The sequence below is a fragment of the Rousettus aegyptiacus genome, unplaced genomic scaffold (genome assembly GCF_014176215.1).
Source record: "Rousettus aegyptiacus isolate mRouAeg1 unplaced genomic scaffold, mRouAeg1.p scaffold_m13_p_6, whole genome shotgun sequence".
In the NCBI taxonomy this organism is placed as follows: domain Eukaryota; kingdom Metazoa; phylum Chordata; class Mammalia; order Chiroptera; family Pteropodidae; genus Rousettus; species Rousettus aegyptiacus.
In genome coordinates this window covers 72,626,845-72,646,409 of record NW_023416309.1, presented here as the reverse complement: position 1 = coordinate 72,646,409, position 19,565 = coordinate 72,626,845, and the positions used below count along the sequence as shown (strand labels likewise).

At 36.9% G+C, this 19,565-nt stretch overlaps 1 protein-coding gene across 6 annotated transcripts in view; it reads right to left on the bottom strand.

Moving 5' to 3' along the window:
* The window catches only part of MYH10 (myosin heavy chain 10), a 129,793-nt gene that overhangs the window by 97,037 nt on the left and 13,191 nt on the right, over positions 1 to 19,565 (bottom strand). For all 6 annotated transcript variants that reach the window (XM_016154689.2, XM_016154698.2, XM_036223075.1 and 3 more), the window contains exons 3-4: positions 11,126 to 11,282; positions 4,339 to 4,366 (exon numbers count right to left, since the gene is read on the bottom strand). In XM_016154689.2, coding sequence (XP_016010175.2) covers positions 4,339 to 4,366; positions 11,126 to 11,282 — 185 coding nt within the window. The remainder of the gene's footprint in view (positions 1 to 4,338; positions 4,367 to 11,125; positions 11,283 to 19,565) is intronic.

Below are 19,565 nucleotides of genomic sequence, written 5' to 3'. Positions count from 1 at the left end.
CCTAATCTATACTTAAACCTGTTTTCTTGGTTTCTACTTAGGAGAGTCATTCTTTTTCTTTTTTTTTTTCTTTTTCTTTTTTTTTTTTTTAATGTTATCCATTTCCTAAGTACATACTGTGTTCAGGGTGCCAGGTTCAGGGGGACAAGGGGGATAATTTTAAAAAAGCAATCAAGGTAAGTCACAGTTCCTACCTTACTGACTAGTCATAAAACAGATACACATGACCCAAATAAGGAATGAACTACAGTAAACATGAAAAAGGACCTGATGAGAAAAAAAATCAATGTGGGTTGGAATTTGTTGAATAGGTGGGCATACTTCCTCCCCGGAGGGAGGACGAGGCTAAAGGCAAGGAAGTCAGTCAGGATCCACTGAAATAGGCCAGACGTTAGATGATGGGCCAGGCTGGGACAAAAAGAAAGAAGAAATGCTGAGTAAGGTGACTAACTAGAAACAGCGGTATGAAAAAGAGAAAGAAGTCAAAGCAGACTACAAGATTTTAAGCCTTAGTCCTGAAACACGGTGGTAATGACAGAAATCAGGAAATTGGGAGATGCGTCTTGTTTACATAGGAATAAAGGTTAATTTTTAGGCATGTTGAGTTTAAACTGGCATTTATTCTCTATTTTACACCTTATGCTCCACTAATATCAAATTACTTGTAAACTGTCTGATACTATTTCTCATCTGCTGTCCTCTAGGCCTGGAAGGTTCATCGGACACTGATTCTTTAAGAAGCCCCCAGGGATTGTGACAAGGATGAGGGTCTAGAAGCTAATCTGTTTGCATGCCAGCCCACCTGAGCTGAGAATCCACTAGAAGCCAGTAAGTACCAGCCACAGCTATTGCTCCCCTAAGGCCCAAGTCCCCTCTTCTAACCACCAGGGGCTCAAAGAGTTGAACTCTTTGGGGAATCCTTCAGACTTACACCCCCGCCATCCTTGTCCACTGCCTCAAATGTCAGTTCCTCTGGTCACTTTTATTCTTACACTCTGCTCTCATACTGTGTTTTCTTTCTCCAGATAACAAAGCTGTTATTTTCTACCTCTGCCCCACTGTTTTCTCAGTACTCTCTGGAACCCCCAGGCCATGGTGAGCAAAGTCACCTATACTTTCAGCCTTGTCACTGAACGCTCTGCTCCCTCTTCCTGCTAGCCTTACTGGAACCTGGATCTTCCCCAGGCAGCTTTCTCAGGTGAACACCACCCTTTCTCCAACACACACACACACACACACACACACACACACACACACACACACACTCTCTCACTCGTCAGAAAGAAAGAAGTCAGGGGCATACTTCTCACCCTCCATAATGCTGCTTTCAGACCTTCTTGTTATAAAAGCCCCTACCCGCTCAGCCCCTCCTCTCCGATGTTATATACAGCAGTAGCAGTGGTTCTCACAGTCGGATTAATTTTGACCAGCATGATCATTAAAAGCAAAGAAAAACCCTCCTCTGTTTCAAAAAATAGCACTTTTTATTATAAAAAAGTGGGAAGAATATTATCTCAGAATAAAGACATTTAAGTGAAATAACTTAGCATTATAAAAAGCTCACCCTGGCCATTGCTCTCATTCACTCCTGTGCATGTGGCCAAGCCCTACCACTCCTCGTGTGAATGACACATCCCGAATTCCAGGTCCCTTGACTTTGTGACATCTTCAACTCTGATGATCTCCTCCTACTTCTCTTCTTCAGGTATCCCCCTCCTGTGGCCACACCTTAGGTGTTAGCACCTCATCTTCTGTGGCCACACTGCTTACTCTTTCTGCTCCTACACTCTAGTATCCCCAAGATTATCAGTTACATTTCATCAAGACCTCTAGGTTTTGACCTGTCTACTTTCTCCCTATCAATTCCTCCTCTTTGCCCATATCCCCAGATTCATCGTGAGAGCTGCTCTTGTCAATATCCTCAATTCTCGCGCTCCACTGGCCCCCATTTGCACCCACTTGCAAAAACTGCAATTGTTCCACCTTTGGTAGATTGGATCTGGTTCCACTCCATACCATCATGGTCGACTGTCTAAGCACCTTACTGTAGCTACCCCCTTTGGCAGTACTTCCCACACTGACCCTGGCTATGTGTCTTGCTTGGGAATGGAACAGCTGGGGGACATAATAAGAAACTTGTTTGAACAACAGTCACACATTGGAGTTCGCTCTCTTGCTGCTCTTGAAACTCTGCTACCATGTTAAAACTAGGGCTGACCAGTTGGAGAATGAGGGGACATGCGGAGAAGAAGTGAAGGGACCCCAGCCAATAGTCAGCCAACCTCTAGTTGCCCTAGTAGGTGACCACAGATGCAGTAAGTGAGCCCCAGGTGAGACAGCTTAGTCTGGCCCAGATTGGCAGAACCACCCAGCTGAGCCCAAACCAACTACTGGGAAAACCGTTTTAAGCCATTTCATTTCTGGGTGGTTTGTTATTTAGGAAAAACTAATTTTTATAATCCAGAGGCTAAACAACTCTAGAAGAAATTTTATACAATGAAGCAGACTAGTGTCAGCTATTTCTACCTCTCTTCCCCCTCAGACCCATCCTGCTGCTCCTCCCCCTGCTTATTAGATACCAAATGTTCTACTTTATAGATGAGGGAAACCATTAGATAAGAAGTTCCTCAATACCCAGCCTTCCCATTCCTACTTACCTACATCAGGACCTATCTGTCTCCCTGACCTGGAGAGGAGTGGCATCTCCCACGACCCCGTCCTGCCCAGACACCCCCACCCCCGTACTCTGGATCTCATCTCCCTGTTTGCTCCCTCGGTTCTCTCTTCCTGCCCCCATCTCCCTTTCTTTAATCTCTTTAATCTCTCCCACATTTAAGACACCACCAGTAACAATAACAAAAATTCTCTCTCCATATCTTCTATTCAACTACAGGCATACCTTGTTTTATTGTACTTCACTTTCTGTGTTTCACAGGTGTCAAGTTTTTTAAAAAACTGAACACAAGACCCTCCACCAGGGAAAACATTACGACTTAAGTTTATTGCGATACTCGCTTTAATGCAGTGGTCGGGAACGGAACCTGTAAGGTCTTTGAGGTATGCCTGTACTACCGTTTTCGCTTTCTCAACGATTTGAAAGTGGCCTTTTGGTGTTTTTAAAAAACTTTTTCACTTCTACTTCATTTTCAACTGCAGTCTGACTTCTACCTCCCTTCCCAGTCCACTCAGTCCACCGCCACCACCTGCCATGCCCTACTGCCAAATCCTATGCACACGTTTCTGTATATCTCACTCAATCGCAACAGCATCTCATATTGCTGACCACTCCCTTGTTCTTGAACTGTCTTTCTTCTCTTGGCTGCTGTGTCATCACACCCTCATGCCTCTAAGGTAGATCATTTTAGCCATCTTTGTGGTCTTTGCATCTCCTCGTCTTCTGCCTGACTCTTAAATGTCGCTTTTCCTCAGGATCTCACAGTCTGCCTTCTCTCTCAACACATTCTTCTAAAGCAATCTCACTCACCGGCATGTCTTCCATTAGCATTGGGACTGATGACTCATCAGATCTGCATTTCTGGCAGAGCTCTCTCTCCTGAGTTCCACATCCACATACCCAGTAGCCTAGTGGACAGCTCCACTGTGATAAGCCATAGGCACTTCAAAGTCAATGTGTCTTTGACCAAACCCATAATCTTCCACTCTAAATCTGTTCTTTGCCCCACCTACCCATGTCTAAAGACATCCTGAAATCCTTCTCTCTTAGCTACTTCTTCTTAGGCATAGAAATCACCAAGTCCTGGTGAGTCCATCTGTTAATTTCATCCACTTCTCTCTGGGTTCATGGCCAGTTAGTTTTCTACTTGAAATCACTTCCAACTCCTGCCTAGATAACTGAACAGCCTCCTTACTGGTCTTCCTGTTTGAACTCTTCCATCAATCCATTTTTACACTACCACCAAAGTGGTTTTTCTAAAATGCAAATCTAATCATTTCCTTCTGTGGATATTGTTTTATTCAATCTTGACTCTCTAAGTACTTAGCACACAGTTCACAAGGCACATAATCAATAATGTCTACTAGCTAACATGGATAAATTACTGAAACATTCAGCAGGTCAACAGTTGGACATACAAACTAAACATGTAAGTTTCACAGATTAACATCATGAAATGTATGAAAAGCCCAGTATGACAACCAAACAGTAATACAAAATTTAAGCAACTTATATAATCTTAGTCTTAAAATGATAACTACAAGGTTTACCTCAAAATCTTGAAAATTACTGCTCTACTTTACCCCCTCCCTCCATGTAAAAAATTAATTGCTTTACTTCCCAACAGAATCAAAAATAAATCTGAACATTCAACATTTACTTACGTGCAAAGTATTGACTGGTCCTCACGATCTATAAAACAAAACAAAACAAACAAAAAAAAAGAAAGTGACCATTTGCCTGGTTTTAAAAATATCTGACATAATAAAGTTGCAGTAATAGCCTATATAATATTAATAACTCTACTCCTCTTGGGCCAAGTTAACTCTTCCCCAACCCTATTACACAGTCCTAAATCCAGTCAAGTTCACTTACTCTTCTGCCAGATTCTCTGGGGGTAAATAACAACCTAGGCTTTCAAGACCTTACATGCCTAATTAACCTTGATCCTCAAACCCTGCTGCTTATCAAATTCAGCTAGGAAATTTTATAACAATGTACTTCCTGGAGCTCCACCTTTGCTAAATCATTGGGTAGGGATTTAAAAATCCCATTTTAAAGTTCCCTAGGTCAGGAGTTCGCAACCCCCAGGCCGAGGATGGGTACTAATCCATGGCCTGTTAGGAACAAGGCCGCACAGCAGGAGGTGAGCAGTGGGAGAGGGAGCGAAGCTGCATCTGTATTTGCAGCTGCTCCTCAGCACTAGCATCACCACCTCAGCTCCACCTCAGGTCGTCAGGCATTGGACTCTCACAGAAGCAACGGTCCCTGGTGCCAAAACGGTTGGGGACTGCTGCCCTAGGTGACACTGATGCAAGGCCAGGTTTGGAAAACCGATGCCTTTCAATGGCTCCAAAACTACCCACAACCAGAGAGGAATCATCTTTAACTTGATCTTAAAGGAGAAAAAAAACAAAAACAAAAAAACTAGTATCAAACAGTAAAAAAGAAGGTTGGAGGATAAACACCAATATAAAAGCTTAGCCAGTATCTGTAGTCAAAATGTTATACATACCAAAAAATAAGGAAAGAATGCACAATGAAAAAAATCTAACATGATTTTAAAGTGATTAATAATTTATTCAACTGAATTTTTCATATGAAAAGATGAAATTCAAAACTACAGCTAGCCCATGGACAAAACCACCAGCATAGGATGTATGATTTCCAATCACTTAATGAGCATCATCATCTCTACTTTACAGATGAGAACTGTTTCCCAAGGTTAGGTCATCCTCCCAAGTCACATGGCTACTGAGGGCAAGGATCCTGGGAAGAGACCCAGCTAGGTCTGCCTCTAGTGCCTGTGTTCTTAGTACTACTAACCAAGTTTGCTACTGCTTTGAAATAGACTGTGGTCATGGGGCCTGGCCCAGGTACCTTTTTCATCACTCCCTACATTGTGCTTGCTTTCCCTCTGGTGGATGCCATCAGGTGCCCGATGAGGATCTCAGTAGCTCAGGCATTTTCACATTCGTGAAAGAGAAACAGCTTATTCACTATGTCATAGTTTTTTCATATGATATTAGTAAACTACACATCCTATTCTATGTATTAAACAAGTTCTACAAAGAGCACATTTACTGCCTGCAACCTCAAGCCTAATTTACTTCCTAATATAGGCACACCTCAGAGCTCTTGCAGGTTGGGTTCCAGATAACCGCAATAAAGTGAGTATCGCAACTAAGCAAGTGGTAATCTTTTTGCTAGTGGAGGGTCCTGCCTTCAATTTGTAAAAAAACTCAACATCTGTGAAGCTCAACAAAGCAAAGGGCAATGAAATGAGGTATGCCTGTAGCTCCTAACCTCTGCTTTAGTTTTCCTTCAGGCAGCATCCAGACTGCATAAATGATGTCTGCCTTTGTTAATTTTCCTGGAGGTCATGCCATGTCCTTTCTTTGACATGCTCCTCCCAAATCCACATCTACTTGGATATTTCCGCATCCTTTCTCAGCTCAGCTATATCTCCTCTTGGGAACCTTCCCACGCCCTCTCGGGCTCCTCACTGTTGCCTTCTTTTAATCATATTTTGAAGTTAGACAAACAATACTGCAAATTGCCTGCCCAGTAGAATATGCTGTCTGAGATCAGAGATTGTCATATTTCTTTACTCTCAGAATTAACGGTTAGCCTAAGGTCTGCTGAGATAAATTCAGTGCTAGGTATCTACTCTAAATATGAACCCTCAGACCCCTAAATTCCTCTGGTCTGAGCAATTTCTATACAATTCCACTGCGCCAAGTTTTTTTTATGGCTTTTCTGAACTGGTTTATATATTTTTGAAAATCTCGAACATAAACAAATTAACCAAAATTAAATTGCCTCCTAATTAATTCAAAATGGCTTTCTTCCTGCTTCTGTACATGCTATTATCATTGTCTGAAATTTGAGACCTATACAACCACAAGCTACCCTTCAAATCTGCTCCATACTTCATTCCCCCATGGTTCTCACTCCTGCATCCAACGAAAAACAAAACAAAATAACTCTCTTATAGTGAGACTTATCTATTCTCGTTATTGGTCTGTCTGGTCTTGTCCTAACTTTGGGCCTCAGTTTCACTATCAGTACAAGAAGGGAAAGGGCTTCATAACCACCAAGATTCTCTCCAACTGTGACTGTTCCGTTCCACTCCTCTCTCCTGCTTCACTGAATCCTCTATATGCTTCAAGGACCAACTTTAGCACTACAACAGTTTGCAGTGATCTTTGTCTCTAAAAACCTACTAATGTAACCAGACATGGCTTTATATTGATATTTAAGGGAAACAATTTTACTTCCAAAATGCAACTAGCCTTCTGAAGACTAAAGATGCATTTGATAGTTCACAGTTTCCAAAGCACCACCCCCGAAACCACATACCATTTCTGAAGGTACTCAATAAATCCATGTCAAATTAAATCATATTTTCCAACAGTGAAAACAGTTTTAAATCAATGACCTCAGATCCTACCTTAAAAAACTAAAAAAGAGCAAATCAAACCCAAAGTACAAGGAAGAAATGAAAAGAACAGAAATCAATGAGATAGGAAACAGGAAAAAAATGAAACGAAACGAAATGTTGATTCTTTAAAAAAAAAAAATCAATGAAATTGATAAACTTCTAGCTAAAACGATCAGGAAAAAGACAAACAACCAATATCTGGAATATGAAAGGAAACACCACTACAGATCCCATAGATTCTAAAAGGATAATAGGGAAATTTTAGGAACCACATAACATCAAAAAACTTGATAACTAAGATGAAAGGGATGATTTCTTGAAAGACAAGCTGTTAAAGCTTACTCAAGAAGAAATAATAACCTGAACAGCCCTTTTCCTATTGAATTTGTAAAACTATTGTGATATTGTGATATATATCAATTATACCTCAATTAAAAAGAAAAAATTTAATTTGTAATTAAAAACCTTCCCACAAAGAAAATACAGTTTCACTGGTGAACTCCATCAAAACATTTAAGAAAAAAAAAAAAAGGATACAAATTCTATATAAACTCTTCAGAATACAGAAGAAGAAACATTTCCAAACTCATTCTGAGACAAGCCTTACCCTGATACTAAAATCAGAAAAGACATTATAAATAAGAAAATGACATGCAAATATCTCATAAACAAGGGCACCAAAATTCTTAAAATGTTGGCAAATCAGATCCAACAATATATAAAAAGGACAATGCATGTGATGAGCAAGTGGTTTATCCTGAGAACACAAGGTCAGCTCACCATCCAAAAGGCAAACAATCTAATTCACCATATCAACAGACTAAAGAGAAAAACGATATAATCACCTGAATAAAAACAGAAAAAGCATTTGATAAAAGCATCCATTCATGATTAAACAAATAAACAAAACCTCAGTAAACTAGAAATACAGGGAACCTGATAAAGGGCATCTACAAAAAAAAAACCCTTTCCTTGACATCATCCTTAACGGGGAAAAACTCACTGCCGTCCCCTAAGATCAGGAACAGAGCAAGGATGTCTGTTTTTAACTACACCTATTCAACATCACAAGGCAAGAGAAAAAATTAAAAGCATAGTATCGGAAAGGAGGAAATAACATTGTCTCTATGTACAGAGGACATGATTGTCTATACAGAAAACTCCAATTTACAAAAAACCTTCCAGAACAAGTGAGTTTTACAAGGTCACAAAATACAATGTCGATATACAGTATATTTAAAAAAGAATATTTCTACACGTTAACAGTAGACAACTGGAAATTTAAAAATTTTACATTCCACTTAACTCTGAAAACATATAATGCTTAGTTACATTAAAGTATATGTTATATTTAGGTATAAATCTAATAAAAACTGAGTTTGTAATTTCTGTAATCAAGTTTATGTCTAAGAACTTTACATTCATTCATTCATTCAAAGAATAGTTCTTGATCAATTACTGTGCCAGGTGCACTGCATTTTCTTGATACACTATCCCATAGAATCCAAACTTAAGAAAGTTAAGCTCTCTTCTGTTTTTACATTAAACAAACAAAGAAACACTGTTCAGTGGGACCATGTGCTCTGAATCCTCTGCATGGTCCCTTCTGTAGCTACAGATGCTCTTCACAGGCCCAGTTACATTAGGCTATTTGCTCACATTTGTAATTGAAAACCTAGGTTGGCCACCATTAGCAGGTAGTATGAGCTTCATCGGCAACTGCATGTACTGTTGACTACTGCAGTAGATGTCCGAACCCAAATGTGTTGCATATGTAGTACGTTGGCAGGTTGCCCCCTGCTTACAGAATGGAATATGACACAAATGTTTAGAATGGGTTTTTTAATTCTATTTTTTGTATCAAACTTTTTAATTATTATGTAATCAAAACTATCAACTACTGTAATTCTCTTTAACTTTCGCATGGAAATTTTATGGATAAGAATGTGTCACATTGCCTTGGTTTTGAATCCTAGGTCATACCTCTTACTATCTACATTTTCTTGGTCAAATCTTTAACTTTTTGTGCCTCTGTAAAATAGGAATAGCAATCCTATCTACTTTATAGAAATGTTGTTGTAAATTAAATAATACACATAACATAATTAGCTCAGTGCCTGGCACATAGTAATATTCAATAAATGTTCATTCTAGCATTAATGATGGTATGATACGCTGATAAGCCACATCTTCCTCATTCTGTATCCACATAGTTGGCTTGCAAACCTACTAATGATATTAACATTTATCCCTGCTAACAATTTTGTTAGATCTAATTCCCCACTCAACCCGTCAAGATGTTTTTTTAAATTGTTTCTTTTCATTAAATGATTTATGTTCCCTCCTAGTCTCATGTGATCTACAAATTTTATGGGCATGCATCCCACATTTTTCAGTATACTGATAAAGAGGTTGCAAAAGGCACAAGCCCATCGGCGCACACCCTGTAAAGCCTGGCCAATCATTAATCAGCACCTTGAGCACAACTTTTCAGCATACAGCCATGAGGCTATCATGGCAAGCTACGGAAGGCCAAGTAGAAGTCCTAATTCTCTTTTTACTGTATTTCCCTTCTTCCTAAGCTAAAGTAATGTGGTCAATGTTTTCATGTTGTTTTTAGACTGTTAGTAGCTTCTAGAACCTTTCCTTGCAGGTGTATTAAGCTTGGCAGTTTGGAGTTTCTTCTCTTTAAAAAATTAGAATTATATATGTGAGCCTGTCCCAGCCTTCTGGAAAACTCCCCTTCTATATAATACTTCAAAGACCAGAGGGTCCGCAATCTCAATTATAGAATGTATTTGTTTAGAGGAGGAAATATGGATTCAGTTACAGAAGGAGTGTACATTTTCCAATTTCTTCTCCCATATAAGGCAAAGTTTGTTCATTCATACAAATGCTTTTTTGCATATAAAGATTATTCTTAACGGAGACACTGGACCAAAAACAAAGCTGATAATTCTTCTTTCTCCATTATCTAGTAGCAATTTATCACAGCCATAGCCATTTCTTAATATTCTTTGGCTTCGAACCTAAGAAAGGTTATCGATCTTTAAAACCTAAGCTGATTTTGGGTATTGAACCTGTCTTTACCAATCTATGACACTATTCTAGTCTTCAAGTACTTTCTACTTGCCTCAGAGGACCTAGTATATAAAAATATCCAAATAAAACTTGAAGTAGGAAATGGGTATTGTACTTTAATTCCTTCACACTACCTCACACCCAGTCACCAAGATAGCCTTTTCATGACATGCAATTTGATAGGTGGATGCAGCATATCCTGTTTTCCTGATAATCATGAGACTACTTTATAAGAGCCAGATAGATTTTATGATACCTTGTAGAACTTATTTAAAAAAAAAAAATAAAAGGACACAGAAGTAGAGTTATTACAGAAGAGTTCACATAGCAGCAGGAAGGCCTATAGGTAAAGTAGTCTTAAACGCATTCAAAACTGCAATATTCTGGTTTTCAAAAACAATGTCTCTCTGTAAACCACTGTGTCTAAAGCCATGGTTGAAATGAATGACTTCAAATTTATTATTCATTCTAAATCCAAAAGAAAACAATCAAAATTCAACCAACTTGACACCTGCCTTTTAACTTTTATTATCATTTACATGAATTTAAATCAGAAATATTTTATAATCTTTCTTTCCCTAATGAAGCATCCACCTTTTCTATTATTCCTGTTGGCTATTCTTATTGGTTTTAAAACCTAATGCAAGAGAGCTTTGGTTATACTGACTTGTGGTGGAGATCAAATGTATATAAAAACTAGATGCTTTTTAATATAAAAATGAACATGAAGTATTAATGAAGCAACAAACACTCGTTTCCTATAAAAAATGGCCACTTTGCCCAATCTGATCTTAAGAATTCATAATTTTTCTATAATATTTATTGTTTTAATCTTTAAAAAAATCCTTTTAAAAGTTTAATCTTTTTTAAAACACCTAATTACATTTGAGAAATTGAGTATTTAGTATTCTGACATTTTCAGTTACCTTGAAGCATGCATCTGTAAGCAGATTCAGATATAGCATAGATGTGTGGAGGCATCTCATGACGTTTTTTCCCTCTGTACATTTCAATAATATTCTCCGAGTAAATTGGAAGATTCTTGTAAGGATTTATGACTACACAGAAGAGTCCTGAATAAGTCTAGAATAAAAATAAAATAGAGTGTTTTAAAGAATGCATATATCACACAGACAGAAACCACATAGTAATTTGAACAGAGGGCCTTTATCCTTTAGATAATTAATCTATTCCCCACATTAAATTTAGCCCATGATAGGCAATTCCAAACCACAAGTAGTTCTCTCACAGAGAGTTTATTAAGTGGTACTTTCCTGGATCCAATCCCTTCATCTGTAAAATGGAAATAATAATATGTGCTTTGTGACTTCAGAGGGCTCTTACAAGGTTCAAACAATATGTTATTTGTCTTTACATACTCATTCCTTCCCAAGGGTACAAGGTATGAAAAGTTCGCTAATATAGTTTCAGATTCCACATTGCAACAAATCTTTAAGAAATTATTATTTGTTAAGTTCGGGTATAGTATCAAAGAAGAATAGCCACAATTATCTGAAAAGGATATTATTAAAGAGATTTACAAAAATGTAAAACTTTCACCCTTCTAATTTTTCTGTTTTGGAAATATAGTTTTCTTCATAAAAAATAACTTATGTTAACTTGTTATACATTTATTTTTAAGTGAATTTATTTAACTAAATAATAATTTGTTATTTTTATATTTAAATGGTTTATTTTTATATCTGAAATAGTTGATAAATATTTTTAAAAATTTTAATTTCTAATATAGTAAATGTCAATAAACATAACCTACATAAACAAAAATTTTTTGGAGATCGATGATTTTTAAGAGTCTCTTGTCTAAGAAGATACAAATCTTTGCTGATCAGTAAGGTAATTAGTACTCAGAAGTGATATTATAAACATCTTCGACTTTTGGGTTTGTTTAATTCACATGGAATGATTTCTGAGAATAATCTACAAAATTGACCCTGGGAATTATGGAAAACAAGAACAGATGCTCCAGTTCCTTGAGGGACTGAAAGTATTTAGAAAGGACTCCTAGTCCTATTATGAAGTAGACCTTTTATTTAAGGTGATTTGGGTAGACCTCATCTAATGTCAAGAGGACACTAACCCAGGCTGAGAACTGACGATGTGCTTCCCCAGGGATCACTAAGCAGGATTCTAACCAACAGCTGTGTTCATAAGTGCTGAAACCCTTGGCAGTCGCCACCAGAAGGCACTCTAGAGACCGCTCTATTTTAAATACTGCAGTTACAAATGCTAAAACAAGAGAATGAAAGTCTGCCAAAAAAGATTGTTAAGTGATCAGAACTATCTCTGTAGCTGTTCTCCTCTATCTTGCCTTAACTCACAACTGAAGGCTCTAACGTGGAGTGCCCTTCCTACATAGATTAGAGGTATAGTAGGGGACAAAAGGCAAAGGGCCCTTTTGGGCAGCCTTACATCGGAACCAACCAGATAGACATCTGTCTCTGTTTGCCTGAGGCCAGAGTAATTACTTGCCCCTCCCTTGCTGACCACTTAGGTCTTCTCAGTGCTGGCTTTCTCCAAGTACAGCTCAAGAGAACCCTGGCTAACTCCGACTTCTCACACCATCAACTTGCCTCTTTCTCCTAATCAAGTCTCTCAAACTAGTCCAGCCTCTCTCTGCCACCCATATGACAAAAAGGCAATGACACAATAAAAACAAAGATTGTATTAAGGATGAGAAAGCTGAGAGGCAATCTGAATACTTTAAGTTTTTATCGCATTTTATTTATATACAGTAAACAAATCATAACTATATATCTCAATGAATGTATATACATAAACTCACTTTTTAATTCAAAAATTAGATCATAGTCTATCATGAAACTATAGATTCTGTACTTTACTTTTATAAGAAGAAAATAGACTGGCAAAAAAAAGCTTCAAGAAAGTTAAAATATGCAAATTAAGTTTAACTCCCATAGAATGTATGGCATGGTAACAAATCATGACAATGACACTTTAATCGGAAATAATTTCAACATGTAGGTCTACCATGTGTTTGGTACTTCTGAGGACTAGGATGACAAAAATGAATAAGTCTCACAAATATGAGTAAATTATCCAAAAACAAGGTTAAATAATCATTGGTATCCTGTGCTTGCCAAGGAGAGGCAGTAATAAATGGTTAAGTGGAAATATTACTAAATTTAAGTGCTTAAAGAGCTAACTTCTAACTATCTGGAAAATTAACTTAAAAGTTGGTTGGCTCCTGCATAACTGATAATTGAACTAATACTGTATCACTTTGTCTTCCCCAAGGAACATGGTAAGAGGGCAATATGTTAAAATAATTTCTTTGAGACCTTAAAGTTCAAATTAAACTCCACTGAAGTATTTAAATGCACAAGATATTAAGCACCTTCAAGAAACATACAATCCAGGTATGAAGACAATATACAGTAAACAAATAAGATACAATATATGGCACTAAAAAGAGAGTGGTACTAAAAGAGAAAGATGAACAAGAATTATAAACAGTAGAGAAGCTCTTACTGGAACAGAACACACAAGCCCCAGACTCTGAAAGTCAAGGCCATCTTGTCAGAAACTATAAGACTACGTTCAAAGTTCAGATCTATGTGGTCTTTGATATTCTTTTTAAAGACTATTAGATCAAAAGAAGGGAAAAGGAATCTCTATTGCAATAGTAAAAGCATAAAATTTGGTGGCAGAATATATCCAAGGCAGAGTGAGAAGATCAGTCTAGCCAAAATTGTTTGTGCTGTGGAAAGTGAGTGACAAGAGCCTAGACAGTCAAACCAAACAATTCAGATGTTGCCCTCTACAGGTAGATTAGGCACTAGAAGTTCAGGAGAGAAGAGCAATGAAAAGAAATAAGCATTTGTGAAAAAGCATAAATGTGGCAGCCATATGGAAAACGGAGTGGAGAGGCAAGAGGTGAGAAGCAGGAAGTAGAGACTGCTGAAACAGTCCTGGCACAATAACAGCCTAGATGAGAGAAAAGGCAATATAAAAACGGAGAAGGGATGAGTCACGGAGAAAGCTAGATGGAGACTCAACCGTAGCCAGTCACCGCAAATAGAGAAAAACCATGTAAGACACAAGTTAAAGATGACTCCAAGGTTTTCAAGTTTTAGAGACTGAAAGTTACTGTTAGGAAAAATAATATGATTTGTGGGGAAAAAAAATAATGAATCCTCTTTCAACATATAGAGATTGCAATATGTTAAAAGTGGTTCATTATAATGGGTGAGCCCGGTAGAATGCCTTGTTAGTAGTTGGAAATATTGAACTGCTAAAGTCATGAGAAAATTCTGAAGAACCGCAAAGGCTTGTGGGATTAATTTGCATAGCCTTTAAGTCACCAACTAACCTTATTATGTACTTTAGAAAAATACACAAAAATATTTGTACAAAAAACTTAGCAATTTTTCAAACAGGCTGTGCTGCTTTATGCCTCCAGGCTTCTATATATGCCGGTCACTCTGCCTGGAATGCCCATCTCCTGTCTAGTGTTGGGAAATTTAACTCATCCGTTAAGTATCAGGCCTCCATTTAAGAAAGCAAGAATAAGCAGCAATATGTGTATACATTATTTCGTAGGTTCAAAGGATTAGAGAACCAGGAAATGGAGGCAGGAATAGCTCTCAGTGTAATGGAACAGATATAAGGAACAGGAGACTGAACTGGGATAATCACATAAACCTACACCCCAACTGTAGCTCTCAGAAGAAATCACCCAAAAGAAAGGAAGAAAAAATAATTCACTCACACTGTTTGCAAACACTGCACCTAGATAAAATTCACATGTGTATTAAAAAAAAAAAAAAAACTCTATGTAATAAGGAGTAAATCATCATCCAGGATTCAGAGAAAGAAGTTACACATGGAAATTATCTATAAAATAAGCTAAAAGAAAACTTTGGGACATAAATTTATAGCTGCAACAGAATGTAATATGATATGGATTCTACATATAAAAACAGAAATGCATGAAGAAAAAAGAAGTGCAGTAAGGCAAGGAAAAACTGTAAGGAATCACCTGAAACGACAAAAAATTAAAACCCACAGTAAAGAAAAAAAAGAGTTGAATGGATATCAGGAAATCAAATGACAGAATGGACACATTCTGAGAGAGCTTCCTTTTTAAAGAAAAACAGAACAAATGTAAAATAATAAAAACAGGCACATAGGTAAAACCAATAAAAAAAACACACTTAAGAAGACAGATGAATGGAGATAACCAAGATATTAATCATTATTGCTCTTTTGGGGGAGAAAGCAAGCCTAAAACTCTATAAAAAGAATAATCAAAAATAAACTCGAAGGAAAATTTGTGTACATGTGGGGGAAAGGGTAATATATATTGAGTTAAAAAGAATTCATCAAGCAAATAAACACAGAGGAGTGACGGTGTTAGATGGCATTAGGGCTTTGCAAACCCTAATAAAATAAAGGATCTGGACAGTGCTCACCAAGGGATGCTCAAGCCCTGAGGTGAATGGCCGATGGCAACATTCCCAGTGTACAAATAGGGCTGCCAAAACCCAAACTGATTCACTACTATATAATTCACTGATCAATCTCAATATCATAAAGTGAAAGACAACTTGGCATTATGTGCCTCTGAAACTAATTACCACTTTATAAATAGGAAGCACCATAGGAATGCAATCAACAAAATTCAAAACATGGGAAACTCTACACCACCACTGTCCTTATTTCTTTAAATTAAGAGGGAAAATGTATAGATTAAAAGACATATAACCACAAATTACAATACATTGATCTTGTTTGGATCGTCAATTAAACAGACCAACTATAAACATTTACGAGACAAGGAAAATCTGAAAAGTGAGCAAATATTTGATGATGCAGAATTATTATTCTTTTTTAGGCAGAAAATCGTCACAAATCCTCAAAGTTTGCTGAGAAGTAAAAAGCTAAGCAGAGCTTTCAGCAGCATGCGAAGCTAGGAAAACAAAATTAAAGAGTTCTGGCAACCCAAGATGATGGTAAATACCCTGTGCTTTCAGTTGGGACCCCAATGACTACACTCTCAGAGTCAAAAGTACACCGGAAATAGACCAGGCTGCAGCCTCTTTGAGAAGGATGTCAATCCCTGACTGATCAACATGTGCTAGCCTTCTAACTACCCGCCCAGAGCAGAATTCTAGACTGAGCCTACTGTCTATCATCCAGAACATCAAATTACCTTCACGATTTCTTACATATAATAACTGGTATGTAAGACAACAATTATGACTAAAATACAAGATAATATATCTGGATCCCCTGTAAGTCTATTTTTATTGCCTGGGATTATCTTGGATAATAATGGGTTCAAGTAATTAAAAGACATGATTAAGAATTCTGGCAGAGAATTGGAAAGTATTATAAGAAAACTCAAATGAAAATTCTAAAACTGAAAAATAGAAGAACTAAAATTAAGAATTCAACAGATGTATTTAACATCAAATTAGACACAGATGAAGAAAGAATTAGTTATTTGACATTTTAATCAGAAGCAAATATCCAGACTGAAGCATGGGAGAAAAACAGGATGAAAATATAGAAGAATGTGAGAAACACATGGGACATGATCAAAAGATCTGCCCAAGAAGGCATGTGAGTCCAAGAAGAGAGAACAGAGCAGAAGCAGAATCTGAAGGGAGAATGGCTACTAATTTTCCAGAACTGACAAAAGGCATCAAGCAACAGATTCAAAAAACACTTCAAGCTCTAAGCAGAATGTATGAAAGAAAAGCTTACCTTACTAAGCACATTTGAGTAAAGAGTAAAACTGCTGAAAGCCAATGGCAAAGAAACAATTTTATAAACAGCCAACGGAGGGAAAAAAAGATTACCTTCAAAGAAACAACACGAGCTGAATTCTTAACAGAAAAAAAGATGGAAGGCAGAACACAATGCAATGGTATTTTCATAAGGCTGATATAAAGTAACTGCTAGCTTTGAATTCTAAATCTAGGGGAAAAAAATACTTCAAAAATGAAGATTAAATACAGACACTGTCAAAGATATAAGAGCCTTTCGAAAAAGAAAGATGTAGAACAAAAAAAGCAATAGAAAGTAAATGGATAAAACTAAATGGATAAAACTAAACTGAATGATTAAGAATAAATAAACATCTTGTGGGTTCCAAAATATAGAGAATTAAATAACAGTGGTACATAAGTTTGGGGGGAGGAGTAAATGGAGTTCAAATGCTCTGAGGTCCAAACTAATACTAATGTCAGACAAAGTAAACTTTGCAAGAAGCATTACTAAAAATGAAGATCATGTCATGGTGATTCACCAGAAAGATGTAAAATTCTACATTTGTACATACATAATAAAATAACTTCGATATGTACATAGAACAAAATAACAGAACTACAAAGAGAAGCAAGGAATTTAACAGTAACTGATAAAATGAGCAGATAAAAATATAAAATCTGTTAAGAGCATATAAGAGTGAATGACACTGCACATGTGAAACACTGCATCCGATAACTGCAGGATACATGTTTTTCAAGCGCACAGTGACTGCTCATCCAAACTGATCACACGATGGACCATGCAGCAAGTGTAACGAACTTCAAAGGACTGAAATCATTCGGGGTGTGTTCTCTGACTAATAGGGGACTATGTTAGAAATAACAAAATAAACCTGGGAATCCTCTTATTTTTGGAAATTAAGCAATTTACTTCTAAATAACCCATGGAGTCAACAAAGACATCTCATTATTTTGAACTGAATGATAATAAAAATACTACATATGAAAACATATAATTACTGCTAGTTAAAGCTTATTACTGACAATGAAATTTATAACCTTTAAAGTACGTATTAGAAAATGACAACCTGAAAAAAACCCAATGATCTATGCATCTCAAAAATTAGAGAACGAGTTTACAGCCATGCTAACCTGTACCCGCTCGAGCCTGTCTGATCTCAGAAGCTAAGCAGGGTCGCGCCTGATTAGCACTTGGATGCGAGTCCACCTAGGGAGACCAGGCACTGTAGGCCTTAAAAAAAATAAAAAATTAAAAAATTAAAATTATTAGAGAATGAACAAATAAAACCCACAGAAATGTGTTGTTAAGCGATGTGTCCTTGTGCAAACATCATAGAGTGAGTGAACTTATATAAACCTAGATGGTATAGCCTACTGCTCTGTAAGGGAGGAAAACTAATTTTCCCTCCTACTAGGTTCCTGACTGAGACATCCAGTGATAAAAGATTAAAAGGAGAAAAACTTAAAAGTTTAATAACATGTATATCTTCTGCATACATAAGAGAGACCCAGGATAACTGAGTAACTCACAAATATGCCTTAAGCTACCACCTTAAATACTATTTTCAGCTGAAAACAAAAGATGTTGGAGGTAAGGAAAGTGAGTTATAGAAGGTTACTAGGAAAGCACAGTAAACATAAGTAAGGCTGTTATGCAAATATAAGTCTTCTGAGTTGATCAGCATTTCTAGAAATAAGGTCATTCCTCCCTCTTCCAGGTACAGAAGGGAGGTCCCTTTACAAATGGAGTGTTCCCTTAAAAATGTCAAGTACCTTTTACAAAGGGTAACTTCTGCTTGGTTTTCAGAGTTACTCCCATGTCTGCTGTTTCTCAAAATTAAATGGCCTAAAATAATCCTTATGCCAAAAAGACATATTTTAGGGTGACAAATTCTGTTCCCCAATACCTCTTCAGCTGCAAACCTGTACAGCATGTTAGTGTACTGAATACTGCAAGCAATCTTAACACAACAGTAAGTAATTTGTATGATGTGTTGTGCTATGACATTATTACCTCACTAGGTGAAAGGAATTTTTCAGCTCCATTATAATCTTATGAGATGACTGTCATACATACAGTCCATCACTGACCAAAACATCATTATGCAGCAGATGACTATGGAAAGAAATAAAACAAATGTGTGAAAGGTAGAGAGATAAGGAATTAGATCATTAATAGGAAAGAAGAGAAGAAGGGAAGGGAAGAAGGGAAGGAGGGAAGAGAAGACCAACGAAGTCAAAAGTTTATTCTTTGAAAAGAATAATATTGATAGAACTTTCGATGAGACTCATTTTAAAAAGAGGACAGAACAAATTCATAGCACAACAAAGTATAATGAATGAAAGAGAACATCACTACAAATCCTACAAAAAAATAAGAGGGTATTATGAACAACTTTATGCCAATAAATTTTCAAATTTAGACTAAACAGACATATTCCTAGAAGTTATCACAACTGATACAAGTTTAAAATCTGAGTTCTATATTTATTAAAGTAAATTTCCCCACAAATACAATTATGTTGTTATTTTTAAAAAAATTAACATCAATCCTATCCAGAATCTTCCTGAGAACGTACGAAGATGAAAA